Source organism: Drosophila biarmipes, chromosome X (genome assembly GCF_025231255.1).
Source record: "Drosophila biarmipes strain raj3 chromosome X, RU_DBia_V1.1, whole genome shotgun sequence".
Taxonomy (NCBI): domain Eukaryota; kingdom Metazoa; phylum Arthropoda; class Insecta; order Diptera; family Drosophilidae; genus Drosophila; species Drosophila biarmipes.
In genome coordinates this window covers 25762875-25777857 of record NC_066611.1, presented here as the reverse complement: position 1 = coordinate 25777857, position 14983 = coordinate 25762875, and the positions used below count along the sequence as shown (strand labels likewise).

General features: G+C 52.6%; 3 protein-coding genes across 4 annotated transcripts; 1 reads left to right on the top strand and 2 right to left on the bottom strand.

The window, feature by feature from the left end:
• Nucleotides 1-38: 38 nt before the first annotated feature.
• On the top strand, nt 39-11334 carry LOC108024167 (supporter of activation of yellow protein). Of its 2 annotated transcripts, XM_017093982.3 has the most exons (12): nt 54-761; nt 1890-4200; nt 4269-5403; nt 5464-5759; nt 7132-7232; nt 7295-7450; nt 7523-7972; nt 8056-8331; nt 8398-8686; nt 8806-9016; nt 9081-9269; nt 9339-11334. In XM_017093982.3, the coding sequence occupies exons 2-12, from the start codon at nt 1921-1923 to the stop codon at nt 10001-10003; spliced, it is 6048 nt and encodes a 2015-aa protein (XP_016949471.1). In that variant the 5' UTR covers nt 54-761; nt 1890-1920; the 3' UTR covers nt 10004-11334. The 2 variants fall into 2 exon arrangements, with proteins under 2 accessions (XP_043949450.1, XP_016949471.1); XM_044093515.2 differs by having other exon boundaries at nt 39-761; nt 4269-5759.
• LOC108024169 (pyridoxal phosphate phosphatase PHOSPHO2) lies at nt 11271-12330 on the bottom strand. Its single transcript, XM_017093985.3, has 2 exons — nt 12197-12330; nt 11271-12138 (listed from the first exon to the last, which is right to left on the bottom strand). Exon 2 carries the CDS (start codon nt 12136-12138, stop codon nt 11353-11355), a length of 786 nt encoding a protein of 261 aa, XP_016949474.1. The 5' UTR covers nt 12197-12330; the 3' UTR covers nt 11271-11352.
• Nucleotides 12146-14903, bottom strand: LOC108024168 (dual specificity protein phosphatase MPK-4). The gene is made up of 5 exons (XM_017093984.3): nt 14565-14903; nt 14374-14505; nt 14216-14315; nt 13480-14153; nt 12146-13418 (listed from the first exon to the last, which is right to left on the bottom strand). The coding sequence occupies exons 1-5, from the start codon at nt 14827-14829 to the stop codon at nt 13315-13317; spliced, it is 1275 nt and encodes a 424-aa protein (XP_016949473.1). The 5' UTR covers nt 14830-14903; the 3' UTR covers nt 12146-13314.
• Nucleotides 14904-14983: the final 80 nt, after the last annotated feature.

Here is a 14983-nt window from a genome sequence, read left to right as displayed (position 1 = left end):
TAACCGAAATTCCCCAAAACCCGATAACTTTATCGACACATACACGGATTTTCATGTCGTGACGAGTACCTCGGAATCGGTAAGAAAAAAACATAAGCAGACAGGCGAAGCAGAGCATACCGTTTAATAATGAATGCATAAGAACGTTCGACGCGCGCCGAGAACGAGATCGAGAACAGAACCCGTCTGCGTATGAATGCGTGCGTGCGTGCGGCAGTGTTGGATATTTTTTTGAGGTTTGCTCCGGCTTTAAGTGCGTTGTCTTGTTGTACCACCATCGAATTCGAATCGTTAAAAGTGCGTGGAAAAGTGTACGAAACGAAACCAATACACGGAAAGTGGGACAACGGCGGCCGAGAGCGCTCGTTGCGCTTGTCTGTGGCTGTGCTGTCCGTGTGTGCGTGTGTGTTGCAGTAGTGTGTGTGTACTGTCCGTGTGTGTGTGCACCGTCCGCTGGCCTGCGAGTGTGTGCGTGCCTGCCTACTGCGGTCGAGTGCCAGTGCTTCGGAATCGTATCAAAGCGAAATGAATTGAAAAAGTGTGTTTTACTTCTCGCCAAAACGCCCAAACGCCCAAAAACGAATAAACGCCAAGAGCAGTCAAAGTGCACCGAAATATAAGCATGCCAGTGCCAGCGAATCTGAAACGGAATCGGAATCGCGAATTGTGCACGCAAATCAAAAGCAAAACCAAAACCAGGCGCTCTTGCTCTTCTACTCCATCTTCTTTTGTCTGACTCTGAGCGACGACTTTGCCGCATGGTGAGTTTGCCGTTTGCTTCGCTGCCTCGACACTGTTGTTGTTGCTGTTCGGTGCACAGTTGTTGATATTGCGCTATGCGCCCTGAGCGCCCCCCTTAAAAATCGTGAATGTAATAATAATAATGCAAGATAGATGCTTGCATTTTGGGCAGTACATACACACATACACGGGCCAGCCAGCCCGTATTAATACGTGTGTGTGTGTATTTTCTCCATGCAGCGGCGACTGCTGTGGTGGGTTCGCAAGCCAGTGTGGTGAATTCGAGCCGTGCGCGTTTAGTGTTGCCAACACACACTGAAAACAGGCCATAATTCGTGGCGGCGCGGCTTTCTCAGTATTTGCCTATTCCGCTGCTTCGCTCTTCCCATCTTCTCCTCCTCCTCCGCCGCCGCGCTCCCCTTCTCCGCTCTCGGGTCGACAGCTGTGTGCGCATGTTTGCAGCGCTTATTATTTATTAAGTGTTGTTGTTATTCCGCTCGGAGTTTTCGCGGCATTTTTGAGCGACAGTTTTCACCGCCCGAAAGCGAGTATGGTGGGAAAGTGGGAATCTGGGAATCTGGGTAAGGGATGCTCCCTTTGGACGCGATTGGAGAAGTAGTAATTTGGCCATGTGCTAAAATTAGATCCCTAACGTCCGGCTTTCATTCAATTTTCTCTTGTTTCTTCAGGCTCCAAAGCGTTTGCAGCGAGTGTGTTGGGCCTGTGTGTGTGCGTAGGTCGTTCCCCTTTCGATTTGCCCACTCCCAATCTAAATAAAATCCCTCCCTCGGGGCGATTACTCAGAATATACGTGGGATACCCCTAGGATTCAGTGATATCTCCGCTTCGAGTGCTCCAGTTTCACCCCGTAGAGTCCCACCTTTTCCGTGAACGGGTGCCATAACTGCTATATGTATACCGAGTATGTAGTGTGGTTCCAGGGTGTTTTCCTTATATGTGCTGGCAACTGCAAATCATTCCTCTGAACATAAACATACTGCAGTATCAATAACCCCCACTACTCTCCGCTCCAGGAGTATATATTATAGTTAACGGGTCTTTCCTCAGGAGGGCTAGTGAGATTACTAAGAATTTACCCTAATAACCCTCCAAGACATCGCCTAAAGAACCTCCTCATCCTTTTGCAGGCTGGCGGCCACAGGACAATCGAATATAGCAATGAATGATTTACGTCAGCAGCAGATGGTAGCAGCGACATCGTCATCAGGATCGGAATCGGGAACAGCGGTAGAATCGGCAGCCGCCACGTCCACAGCAGGATCGGCGGGAGTAGCAGGAGCAGCAGGTCGCCCCCAGCCCAACTGCAACTCAAAGTCAGTGGCAGCGAGCAGCACGAGCGAGGAGGAGCAGCGGGTAAGCTCCACGTCGTCGCCAGCCCAGCGGGATCAGCAGCTGAATGCGGATCGGGAGCGGGATCAGGAGCAGGAGCCACAGCAGCAGCAGCGCGAGGGGGCCCTGCAGCATCAGCACAACCAGCCAGGCCATATAACCAGCACCACAGCGACGCCTCCACCGACGCAGCCGCCGCCGACGACGCCGTGCGACGATGCCCCAAGCACAACTGGAGCATCTGCATCTGTATCGGCCAGCTCAGCATCCGGAGAACCAGCAGCGGAAGCAGCAGGTGGAGCGATGTCTGCCACGGCGATCACGGTAGAGGGCGAGGAGCGTGACGGACACAAGATCATCCTGAAGCTCTCCATGCACTCCAACCCAAACTCAAACTCAAATGAATCTCAGCCGCCGGGCGATGAGAGGCGCGTGGAGCCCCTGCGCATCCATCTGCCCAGCAGCGGCGGTGGAGGAGGAGGAGGTGGAGAAGGAGGCCTGGTGGCCAAGCCGCAGGACGCCTTCGACGCGGACGCGTCCTCCTGTTCCTCATCGTGCGCTGAGGACGAGGTGGCCAGCACTCTCGGCCAACAACTACGGAACACCCCGCACATAGTGCCAAAGCTGACCATCCGCGCCGCCAACGAAAGGCGCGTGGGCAGCGTGGTGCCCAAGCTGACCATCAAATTGCCCGAGAACCCGGCTGCCTCCGGTTCCAACTCCAATTCCGGGTCGTGCTCGTCGGCAGTGAGTGGCGCAGTCCAGTCAGCGATGCCCGCCAAGAACGAAGCCCACCTGTCCAGTCTCTCGCCTGCTTCTGCCTCGTCCTCATCTGCCTCGTCCTCCTCTTCTTCGTCGTCTTCATCCTCTCTGGCGGAGATGCAGACGGTGCCCAAGCTGATGATCAAGACAACGCTGGCCGGAAGCAGCTGCATCAGTAGCAGCGAGGAGCATCCGCACCAGCAGCAGCAGATACCAAAGTTAACCATCAAGACGGGAGGCGGCGGCAGCGGTCAGGAGCCCATGCACACGGTCATCATGACGCACGACCTGACTAACGCCCAGAGCATTCCCAAGCTCACCATCAAGACGAAGTCCATCGAGCTGCTCGAGGACGAGCCAGCGCCCAAGGTGGAGCCGCCGCAGCTGCAGCCGCTGCCCAAGCTGACCATCAAGAACCTTTGCTCGCCCAAGCATAAGGTGCGTGCGGTGCTCGAGGAGAAGCCGATATCGGCGGCCTCCAAGCTGGCAGTCCCGAAGCCCACGGCGGCCAATCCTACGCCAACGGGGACGAATACCCCGATGACGAATGGCGGCGAGTCGAACAGCAGCAGCCAGGAGTTCTGCGGTTTCTCCGACCCGGACGCAGATGCAGCTCCGGCTGCTTCAGACGAGGGTCGCCGCAACTCTGACGACATGGTTATCGACGATGCGTTGTCCAAGGAGCACGATCCCAAGATGTTTCACAACCTGCCGCCCCTGGCCACCAGCAATGGCATCACCAGCAAGGCCAACAAAGCCGGCCAGCCTGTCCAGCAGCAGCACAACGTGGTGGACATGGTGGACCTGACCTCGTCCCCGTCGCCGGGCTCTTCGCCCGCGCATGTACCCAACATCTTTACGGCACGCCTTTCGCCGAACAACCGACTTATCGAGTGCCTGCGTGCGCAAGCCACCCAGCAAACTGCCTCGCTCAGTTCAAACATCCTGCTTAGTCAGCTGACGTCGCCGGCTAAGGTCTTCACTAGCAAGTATCCCCAGCTAACCGAGCGACTGATGGCCAATGGGGGCGTAAGCGGCGGAGGATCTGTTGTTGCGCCAGAAGGCGAAGCGGCCGTTGGTCCGCAGGCCTCGCTGAATCCTCCGCAACCTGTCATCGAGTCCATCGAGATCCTAGACACTCCTGATGGCAGTCCGAGGGTTCCCTACATGGACGAGGAGCATCCCCTGCCGATTTTAAACAACCATCACCAAACCAACCACAAGCATGCCGGGGGTCTCGGAGGCGACCAGCAAATGGAGCACCAGGAGATACAGGAGATGGACAACAACAACGAGAACCACTTGAAGCGCACCAGCAGCGAGGACAACGAATCTCCCAGTAGTGGCGTAAGTTTAAATGTCGATGCCGAATTTGGCAATAGCTGTATGTTCTAATATTTATTCGCTCTCGGCAGGTCCCTCCCAACAAACAGAGACGCCTGGACAACGACGAGAACGATCAGCAAACGCAGAATTGTCACGATCCCGGCAGGAAGTGTAATGCCAGTCCAGGCGAATCGCTGCAGGCGCTGCAGCCGTCACATCGTTCGCGCAAACAGAAGCACGAGCGCATCCTCAACACGGACCTGGAGGATGCCCTCTTTCCACCCACCCAACAGCAGGCGATATCTACGCCAGATCAGAATGGAGCACTGTCCTCGGAGATCCAAGCGGACGACGCCAAGGCCCAGGATCCGCTGGAACAGCCGACCACTCAGCTTCCCCTCCCGGTAGCCACGCCGGCGGGCACGGGCAAGAAGCGGGGGCGTCCAAAACGAATTCAGAACCAGAGCGCAACAGAGTCTGCCGGGGCCATTGCCGCAGTCACTCCCAAGCCCGGTCCTCCACAGGAGGAGACGAGCAGCGCTGTTAAGTCGCGGCGCGTGCAACTGCTACGCAAACGACTAGCCATCGATATGGTTAGCGTGAGCCAAGAGCAGACGGACGCGGCGGCAAAGGACTCGTCTATGAGCGAGCCGAATGCCCGGATAAACGACGTCGAACTTCCCGGTGCGCTGGAAACGCCCAAGAGTCGCGACCACCGGCAGCTGAGGGCCACGCGGCGCACCACAACCCACAATCCCAGCCCGAACGCCAACCTGCAACCCACGCCCAAGGCCACGCGGAAGCGCCAGAGCAAGGCCAGTGCCCAGCATAGCCAGTTGGCGCCGCCGCCGCCGGCGATGGATCAGTTCAGTATCTTGGAGACCGAGTCCAACAACAATAACAGCAGCAGCATGTCCTTCGCCCTCACCGCGCAGATCGACCTCACTATGTCGTCCAGTTCGTCAACTTCCTCGGGCGCCGCCGCCAACCAGCAGGTGATCAGCGGGAGCGGGAGCAGCTCGATGCTGCCTCCCACAACTATCCTGTCCTCTTCCGATCCGCTGCCCGATGTCATCTTCCAGCCAAACGATTTCTCCTCAATCATGGCCACCCAACAGCTGCGATCACCGCGCCCCTCAAGCATTAGCGGTGGTAGCGCCGGCGGTAGCCAGCCGGATTCCCACGATGAGGACAACTACAACAGTGCTCTGGACAACTCCGGAGGTAAGAAAACATTTCCTGACTCCCAGAAACGTCTATTGAAACGACAACATTTATTTTTAGACGAATCGGTGGCGACGTTACCGATGCTTTCGATAGCGACTCCGACGCGGGGACGCGGGCGTGGCCGGGGATCCAGAGGTGGCGGCCGTAGCAGAGGCTCTTCTTCGGCAGACCGAGCTGCCAGTGCCGGAGGCGGAGGCACCGGATCTACAACACCAACCACGCAGCCTCGGGCGCCGCGGATGAGCCGTGGAGCCAGCGCCGTGGCCAAGGCCATCGCTATGAGTCGACCGCGCTGCGTTGGCGGCCTGAAGCACCAGCCCGATCCCGAGAGACTCAAAGGCTTGTTCAGTCCGGTAAGTGAGACTGCGTTTTGCGGATTGATTTTAGTGGACAAGAAGTAGGACTAAGAAACTTTTGTAGTCTTTTTAATATTGAAAAATTAACATTTTTTGAGTGATCTGAAAAATTGGTTTATGTAAAGCTAGTTAGTATTTTCTTAAAATCAAATTTTTGTATTTAAAAAAAATAGTTAATGTGGGCTATTATGTGTGTTCAGCAGTCGAGGAATGTCCCATAGGAAGCCAAAAAATTAAATATTCTCAAGAATATTGAGGAGACTGGCAAGCGATCGTCGGTTTCTTTGAAAACACATTTAAAAAGGGCTACTAGTTAACTGATCATAACTGATTGCAAGTGAAAAGACATAAAAGCAATAACAAGTTGATAAAAACTAACGAGACGCTTCATAGGGGCACCATATGCCATGCTGACTCGTTCATCTAATTTGGCGAGTGGTGGGATCGAAAACGAGAGCTGCATCTCTCGCTACCACAAATATGGGGCATCCTCGTGATGAAGATGGTCAGTACAGTTGTGGCTTCTATTGTCGCTTAAAATTTGCATTACATTGCCTTCTTGTTTATGTTTCGTTACGTAAATTTGCCCACATATCCATACACACTCACTCGCGAACACACGCAGCGAGGGCTAACGTGTCGTAATTAAACACAAAGGCGCGCGCCGTGTAGTGAATTCATTGCCAACGGCATGCAGCAGCGGATTGCTGATATGGGGAGGGGGGCAGTGGGAGGTAGAAAAGAAGCAGCTGCGAACTGAGCGGCGCAGTCGCTGTGATTGTTGGAGGCTTCACCTGCGATTTTAATCAGCTGAAGTTTTGTTTGGCTCTCGCCAATCGGACATGCGTGTGTGTCTCTGTGCTCGCAGGCGGTTGTCCACCTTCACCACACCTGCTGCTGCTGCTTCTGTTGCAGTCGCAGTCGCTCTCTCTCGCCGTGCTGGAGCGCGTTCAGTGAAGCTTTGCGTGTGCATTTCGTTGAGAGCTGGCAACTCCGCTCGGCGTCTTTGCTGCCTGCTGCACGTTTAAACATGTGCAAAAAGCAAACTAAATGTTCAAACTGTTGGACATTAATACAATGGATTAAAGTAAACAATTACATGAAAGCATTTTAAATTGATTTTTAATATATATAAAGTAAAATTAAATACAAATTGTTTAAGAATAAACTAAAAGGAAGAATAATGTTGAATTCAAGCAGGTTAATAGAAACCAAAATAGGGATTACCTTTTGAAGAGAAGTCGCATTCTATTCCCTGATCTTCTTGTTTATTAGTTTAATATCAAGTTACTGAGGACTATCCGATCATAATGAATACACACTGATATTTAAGTTTCTCAATTTTCTTATTATCCGCTAATTTTTTTAGTCGCCCCAAGTGTTTGAGGAGGACACGCGTATGAGCGCGGATCTAAGCAACAGCAGTCAATCGATGACCAGCCTAATGGAACCTCCGCTAACGCCACAGAAGTAAGTCGCAGATTGAGCATGCCCACAGGCATCTGTTAAAGAAATGTTTCTCCCCTCTGCAGGCAACCCGACTTCCTCAACAACGAGGAGTCTCAGTCGTCCATGGTGAGCAATGCAAGCATGCTCGATTCGAACCAGGGTCAGTCCGTCGACGCAATTCTAGGCTCGGCGCTCAAACGGCCAAAGAAAAAAAAGATGGAAATTTGCGTGGCCGAAGAGTAAGTGCATCCCATCCCCCATTAACCCAATACATATCTGGTCTAACTCTACATTTGCATCTACAATTTCAGCACCGACTACAGCGCCTCCAGCATTGCGGAATACGACTGGCCACCGCCCAAAGGCTGTTGTCCTTCGAAGAACCGCGACACCTTTATGATCCAAGAACAGGTGGCCCTCTATCTGGGCATCACGAGCTTCAAGCGAAAGTACCCGGATCTGCCACGCCGCGCCGTCGACATGGAGGAGCGCAACTGGCTTCAGGAAAAGGGGCTGGTCAGCGAGCGCATGTGCGACCTCGGCATCACCGCCGTGTGGGCCTCCGATATCCTGGACATAATGTACGCGGACTTTTACGACAAGTACGAAGAGTACAAGGAGTACATTCGCCAGAAGCACTTGCGCGAGATCGAGGCTAAGCAAAAAGCTCTAGGACTAACGGTCGGAACAGGAAAAGGTCTGCAAGCGCGGGACCGTGCCATGCTTTCGGCTAGCAAGTGGAACGTTTATTTCAACAAGACGTGAGTTATACTCTTGTAGAGACTGCAGGGCAAATGCACAGCTTTCTAATGGCCCTCTCTCTTTATTATGTTCACGCAATCAGCCGCAAGGATGAGCGTCAGGTCTGTCTGGATCTGCAGACATTCACGATGAATCAGCCGCTGCATAGGACGGCACCCACCTCCACCTGCTTACAGCGCTCCATTGTGAATGTGGTGCGAGCGGCGGCAGAAGCGGAGAATATGCCGGAACCGCCCACTCTTCTGCCGCCCCGCGTCTACGACGAGGCCTTCCGCCACTCGGACTACGCCTACCCGCTTACGGTGGTGCCGGACCAGTTTTCATCGGCCTACCGCCACTTCGAGCCCGCCGAGCTACGGTAAGTCGTCACTTTTGCAGACTTTCTATTGTTTTGAACTCTCAAATAACAATTCCATTTCTGCAGAGCCTATCCACTGGACACGGCACTGGACAAGCCGCCGGCCGATGTTGTCGCGCAGCTGCTGCAGGGACACAACGAAGCTTCTGTCAGTAAAGAAATCAAAATGCCCGCCAAGGATATGGAGCAAGAGCCGTCTGCAATCAAGGCCCAAACGGCAGCGGCGCCCATTCGGCGCAGCAGAAGATCGGCTCGGCGGCAGACGGACAAGGTCCGCACGGCCAGCAGTTCCAGCATTTCGTCCGCGCAGTCGCTCTCATCCGCGTCCAGCGGCAACGAAAGCAGCACTGATACGGTGGGTTGGGCTACCTACTTGTTTGTTTTGCATTCCTTATGAAAAATATGATCATATTTATATATTAATCTGTTAAACCAGTTTTAGTAATCGAATACCATTTTCCGTTTTTATTTTAGGACAGCGGCGATGAAAGCGACTCCAGCAGCAGCTCCAGTTGCTGCAGTTCGGCAGGTGCCTCGAGTGGAGCTGGCAGCGAGGACGAGGATGAGAACGAGTCCTCGCCGTCGACCAGGCTATCGAACTGCGGTGTCTGCCTGCGCAGCCAGCATCGCAATGCCAGGGACATGCCAGAGGCCTTCATCCGATGCTACAGCTGCCGAAGGCGCGGTAGGTTCTTCCTTAGCCGATGCTTCGCTTCCGTGCTCATATCTGTTCTTTCTTCACTTCACAGTGCATCCTACCTGCATTGAAATGCCCCAGAGAATGGTGGGTCGCGTGAGAAACTACAACTGGCAGTGCGCCGGCTGCAAGTGCTGCATCAAGTGCCGGAGCACTCAGCGGCCAGGAAAGATGCTTTACTGCGAACAGTGCGACCGAGGCTACCACATTTACTGCCTGGGTCTCAAGACGGTGCCGGATGGTGAGTGAAATATGGCTAGGAAGTGCAAGTATCAAGTAGCTAACCATGTCACTCTTTTTCCAATTGCAGGACGCTGGAGCTGTGAACGATGTTGTGTGTGCATGCGATGCGGAGCCACCCGGCCGGAGGGTCTGCCCCAGGTGGCCGCCCTGTCCCAGGCCTCCGCGGGACCCTCGCCTAACGGCGACCGGTCGAAGGCTTTGTCTCGCAACAAGCGGCTGAAATGGGTGCATGAGTACCGGCTCGACCACTTGACGAAGCTACGCGAGCATGCAGCCATGTACTGCGTTCCCTGTGCGCGGACCAAGCCCCCCAACCGGCAGCCAGCGGCGGCGGCGATGACCGTGACTGCGACAGCGACAGTCGCCTCCATTTCGGAGGCCATGTCCGCAAGTACAGATGTCAGTCCGGTACCAAGTCCTGGCCTCACGGTCAATGGAGACCGCGCTCTCTCACCGGCGACGGCGGCTTCTCTGAGTCCAAAGGCAGCTGTGCCCGTTTTGGAGGCGATGAGCACAAACATTGCGGGAACGATGAGCAATAGGCAGCCGGGGAATGCGGTGAATATCACAACAATGCAGTGCAGCAGCAGCACCTACAGCGGGAACGGGGTTTCTGAGGATGCGGCGACTGTCGCGGCCACGGGAACAACGGCATCAGCGGCAGCTGGATCTGGATCTGGAGCACCGACTGCCACGCCCATCGGCATAGCTCCGCCGCCGGTTGTTGCCTGAGTGGGGGTCATACGTTATTGTGCCAAGCGCACTCTAACGGACTTATAGTAAGCGCCGGACGCGCCGTCCTTTCCCAGAATCCCGCCCGCCATCCCAAAAACATAGATGCATAGTATTAATGAATGCGACAAGGGGAGGAGGAGCCGTAAAGGAGAAAATATTTAAGGATTTTTTTTACTATCATTATTCTTTATTGTCAGTACACCGTATTGCGATTGTTTTATATATATATATATATGAATATTCCTATTATACTTATGTTACTTAACTTTGCTAATGTTAACAACCAAACGACATAAAAAGAACACACATGACAAGCACCCAAACACCAATTAGATCACGTTATGGTTAAGTCTTAAGTCTCCGATTACGCCTAATTTCAGTAGCCTAGCACTAAGTCACAACTTCATTTTGTTTCTAGAGAATTCATTTGACGCATTTTAGTTCAATTGCGCGCCTGCACCTGCAGCTGTAACGAAAGAAAGAGTGCTATCTGTATTTCCGTGTCCTTGGAGGTCTGTCCACGTCCGTAGGGCTTAGTGCTCCGTGTTGCTGTTTAGTTTTGAATCGAAATAGTGACTATTCTCAGCCTCTAAGTCTAAGCCTCTTTAAACCTGTGCATCTATATCTTTTATACACACACGCAAGTGGGGCTCCTTTTCTTGATTTTAAATGTCTTATGCGCCGAATTTTTTGAACATGTATGTATATGTATGTATTTATAAGAACTACAGCCCTGTAGCCCATGTAAGTAGTTAAGCACAACCTAAGTAGTGTCTTCATGTGCGGTAGCTGCTTGTTTTTATCGTTTAGTTTCGTAAACGGAAAAGGCCCTTGTTCGATCGAAACTCGAAGGGAGCCCAGTTCTACTCTGTAAGTGTACGGCTAAGAATGTATTATAAATGTAATTTATGCTAACACATACCCCACAATCGAACCCACACACCACAGCAAACAAATTCTATATATATAATATCACCTGTAACTGTAAGATGAAAGCACAAGAACAGATACAATTTTGGAATGCCAGGATCGGGAGAAAGCAAGATTGATTTAAAAAGAATACCATGTGTGAAATAATATTAGGCAAAACACAGTTCTGGTACCGCCGCAGAATATATACATGTAGGTAGCGATAAGTCTAAGTTTTCGGTCTACTTAACACAGAGTGGATAAGCGCACGGGCCCAGCTGCAGACGCTGGAGAAGCCCCGGCGGTAATCTACTTTTCCATGGAATTTAAAAGCTTAAGTCCTTATTAAGTGAAATTATTCTTATGTATACATACTAAAAGATTTATTTTTAAGTCGAATAAAACAGCAGCATTAATAACCTGGCCTTACACAAACACTAAGCCACGACTTTGGGCATTAGGAGCTGCTCCAGCTCATGGCCGTCGCGCCAGGACAGCACGGAGCAGGCCAGTTCCGGCCCGTGGGCGGCCAGCTTCCCGTGCAGCTCAAACCCGCGCCGGATGCAGGCGACATCCTCCTCCCGCAGCCGCTTCATGGCGCACAGATCGTTGCAGCTATCGCCCACATAGACCACCTGCCGGTACTGTCCGCTGCAGATGAGCTCCTCCAGCAGGGAGCCCTTGCAGAGATTCGAGGGGCAGAGCTCGCAGTCAGCATGCTCCTGGTAGGGCAGCACCAGAACCTCGCCGCTCGCCTGGACGCAGGCGGGATTGGTGAAGACGCCGGTGAAGAGGCACTCGATGGCGTACTCCCGCAGCCACTCGCCGATGAAGAAGGAGTTCGCGTCGCTGACGATGCACAGATCGACCGCAGGGTTCCTGGCCAGCTGCCGCAGCACTCGCAGCATCCCCGGAACGGCCTGGAGACGGCGCACATGCTTTCCCACCGATGAGGAGTCCACCTTGTGCTCGCTGTGCAGCAGCTGCAGCACGCGGCCGATGAAGCCCAGCCAGCCGCACTTGGGGATCTCGTCCTGCAGCTCCTTGCTCTGACCCGTGGGCAGCAGCTGGCTCACTGCTAAATAGGAGTCCTGCTGCACGATGGTCCTGTCGAAGTCTACGGCGGCCAGGATGCGGGGCCCGGGCGGACTGGATTGGCTCAGGCCGCGTCGGAGGAACGAAAGGTAAGTGCTCAACCGGAAACTCCTCGAAATTGCAAACATCTTGGTGTGGAAAACAAACGATTTTGACTTTAATATCAATACACACTCATTTACATACAGTTCATATATCTTAAACGGGTCAACAAAGCACATCAATATCGATAAGGTAATGTCCATGCCTGAGGGTCCAACGAAGGCGACGTTTTTCCCCTCCGTGGTCCGTGTTCGACCACCTGACATGAATTTTTGGCGGTCAAACTCTTGATTATAACATTAATTGCGTAAATTTAGATATTGTCATTGAAAATATTTTGGTTTTTCCTCATATTTGCGTAAAATACTTTCCAAAAAGGTTAAAATATCTAAAATACATTTATAGTATGTAGTTTGTGTGGTAACATGCCAAAAGCTATGCAAATGCATATGGAACAGCAAAAATCGATATTTGTATCATGGTTTCCAACGAGTGTGGGTGCAATTTATGCACTTACGTGTATAATTATTCATATCGGCAAATGTACATATATTGGCTAACTATTTAAAATGAAACAATGTTGTTTGCAAGTTGCAACTATAAATGAAACTCCTTGCTAACCTTACAGTTTTCTTTTCACTAAATTGAACCAACTCGAACTGTCAATGTTTGTAATGCCTTTTGGAATTAATTAATAACTCATTGATTGTTTCTCACTCAGAAAAGTGACTTTTTGCCGAACGAATTGCAAATGGAGTTGGTTTTTGGGATATGTTAGTTTACATTTGAATAACTATGGAAAGTTTCTAACCGATTCGAGACCGTTTTCTTAAGGGGTGCTACAAGGTTTTATATGCTTTATATGCTTTAAAGATGCTTTTTAAAGATCTCAGATTTTCAGCAATGAAATAATGCGCCCCATAGCAGCGAAACAATGTGGTTTTACTGAAGGGTATTCTAAGGACAATTGCACTATCACATCTTACATTTAACATGTGGCTTATGTGAAACTAAGCCTCTCGTAAAACCACGCGTTAGAAACCAAAGCGGCAACTGCAATTGCCCTTAGATTCTATATTAACCCAATTCTATGCCCTTGGGCATCAATTGTGTCCAGTGTGGTTCAATACTCCTCTCAAGGGACTGCAGCCAGCGATCAAAGCGTTAGCTCTGGTCGAGGTGGCCGATTGCCGATCTGCGATTGCTGGCCATTCAGTAGCCCACCACTGGCGCCATCTCGTTCTACTTCGTGCATGCTGCACCTACACCGTGGTCTGCACGTTCTGCACGGCCTTGGAGAGCTCCACCTTGGAAGGTATTAGGTAAAATGCAGGCGTCATCGTCTCCCCGCACGGACACTTGCAGGCTGTAACAGAAGGAGGAGATTAAACAGGAACATCTTGGACTTGCTAAGTCCCTAAGCTAACCATTGATCCAGCTAAAGTTTCCGAGTTTCTGCTCGCACTTGGGACAGTAGAGGCGGCCCTGGGTGTTCAGCATGATGCGGTGCATCCAGGCAATGGGCTCCACGAACAATATGCTGCTGCAGTTGTTTGGTGTGCCCTCATGGCCAGGCGATCCGAGCGACGACTGGCGGATGCGCTCGGCTAGCTGCTCCAGCATCCGGGGACCACTGGGATTCTCGGCCTGATCCTGCGACGGACCCTGCCCAGCTGCTTCCTCCTTCTCCTTGGGCATCACCTGCTCCGACGGCCTGTCGCGAGGTTTGTGCTCCAGTACGTGCGATTTGGAGGCTAGGACGCGGCGGCAGCGACGACAGCGAAACACTATGGGCTCTGGGTTCTCGCGCGTAATATCCGGATCCGGACGGACAACGCTGTGGAAGCTCTGCGGCAGGATCTTGGCCTTGCGCATCTGCTCGCCGGCCAGGCGCAGGCGGTGGATCTTGTAGCGCTGGCAGTTCGGGTCGATCTTGCAGCCCATGCGCCGGAAGAGCTTTAGCTGGCTGACGAAGCCGGCATTCGGCTGGACAAAGCGACGCTTGGCCTTGACCATCTCGTAGGCGGGCAAAAAGTCCAGGTTGTGCCGCTTCATCATGTAGGCGATGACCGTGGAGGAGCTGCGACTCACGCCGAAGTAGCTGTGGACAGCAAGGAGGGTAAGTATATAGACCAGTGGGCGGAGTCAGACCGGGGTGCTTACCAGTGGACCAGGACGTTGCCCTGCTGGGCCAAGGCGGCGCTGATAAAGTCCACGCAGCCCTCCAGATGCTGCAGGATGTCCTCGCGCGGCATGTCGGCGACTGAAACGAGGGACTGGATGGGAGCATCAGCCGCGGAGCTACTGCTCAATCTGCTTACTCTGGATGTACTTGGTGGTCAGGAAGCTCGCCTCTAGGATGTGCTGCGGCAGGGGAACCGAGTCCAGCGTGAGGATGTGCGTGATCTTAAAGGAGCGCAGCGTCTCCATGTGCGTTGCTGCCGTCAGGTTGCCTGCGTGGGAAGAATGACGTTGAAAAATTGATGGAGCGGAGCAGAGGAGAGCTTCTTACCCAGAAAAAGCCCCGTGTCCACCTCGTCGATGCTGACGGGTCCGCCGTCGAAGTCCTCGCGCGTGAGGACACCAGAGTCCTGGGGCTTGCCGCTCCCCATCGAGGAGGAGGCTCTCGCCTGGGGCTGCTGCTCCATGACCAGGCAACAGATACGATACCAGCTGGAAGGACCAAAGTGGAGCTGGGTCAACCACTCGCGGAAGTATCGATGTATCGATATCACGGAAATAGCGGTGGTGATTCCGTGGAACTCCTGAAAGTGCATTACTCCACGGACCAGTATAAGGTCAGTGTCCCCAGATCCCCTTTAATCTTAAATTGAGATACAAAACTGTTTTTTACAGGAAATGTGTTTGAAATAAGTGATTTACAGTAATCGAATATTTAACCAGCTAGTGTGCCCGTAGCACCGCGGTAGC

Bases quoted from the DNA above. Each gene is read 5' to 3' on its own strand.
- LOC108024168 (XM_017093984.3), bottom strand. From the start codon at position 14,829: ATGCACTTTCAGGAGTTCCACGGAATCACCACCGCTATTTCCGTGATA. The intron at 14,316-14,373 runs GTAAGCAGATTG...CCCTCGTTTCAG, and splicing joins GACCACCAAGTACATCCAGA to TCGCCGACATGCCGCGCGAG. The intron at 14,154-14,215 runs GTAAGCACCCCG...TGCTGTCCACAG, and splicing joins GGCAACGTCCTGGTCCACTG to CTACTTCGGCGTGAGTCGCA.
- LOC108024169 (XM_017093985.3), bottom strand. From the start codon at position 12,138: ATGTTTGCAATTTCGAGGAGTTTCCGGTTGAGCACTTACCTTTCGTTC.
- LOC108024167 (XM_044093515.2), top strand. From the start codon at position 1,921: ATGAATGATTTACGTCAGCAGCAGATGGTAGCAGCGACATCGTCATCA. The intron at 8,332-8,397 runs GTAAGTCGTCAC...CCATTTCTGCAG, and splicing joins TTCGAGCCCGCCGAGCTACG to AGCCTATCCACTGGACACGG. The intron at 9,017-9,080 runs GTAGGTTCTTCC...TTCACTTCACAG, and splicing joins CTACAGCTGCCGAAGGCGCG to TGCATCCTACCTGCATTGAA.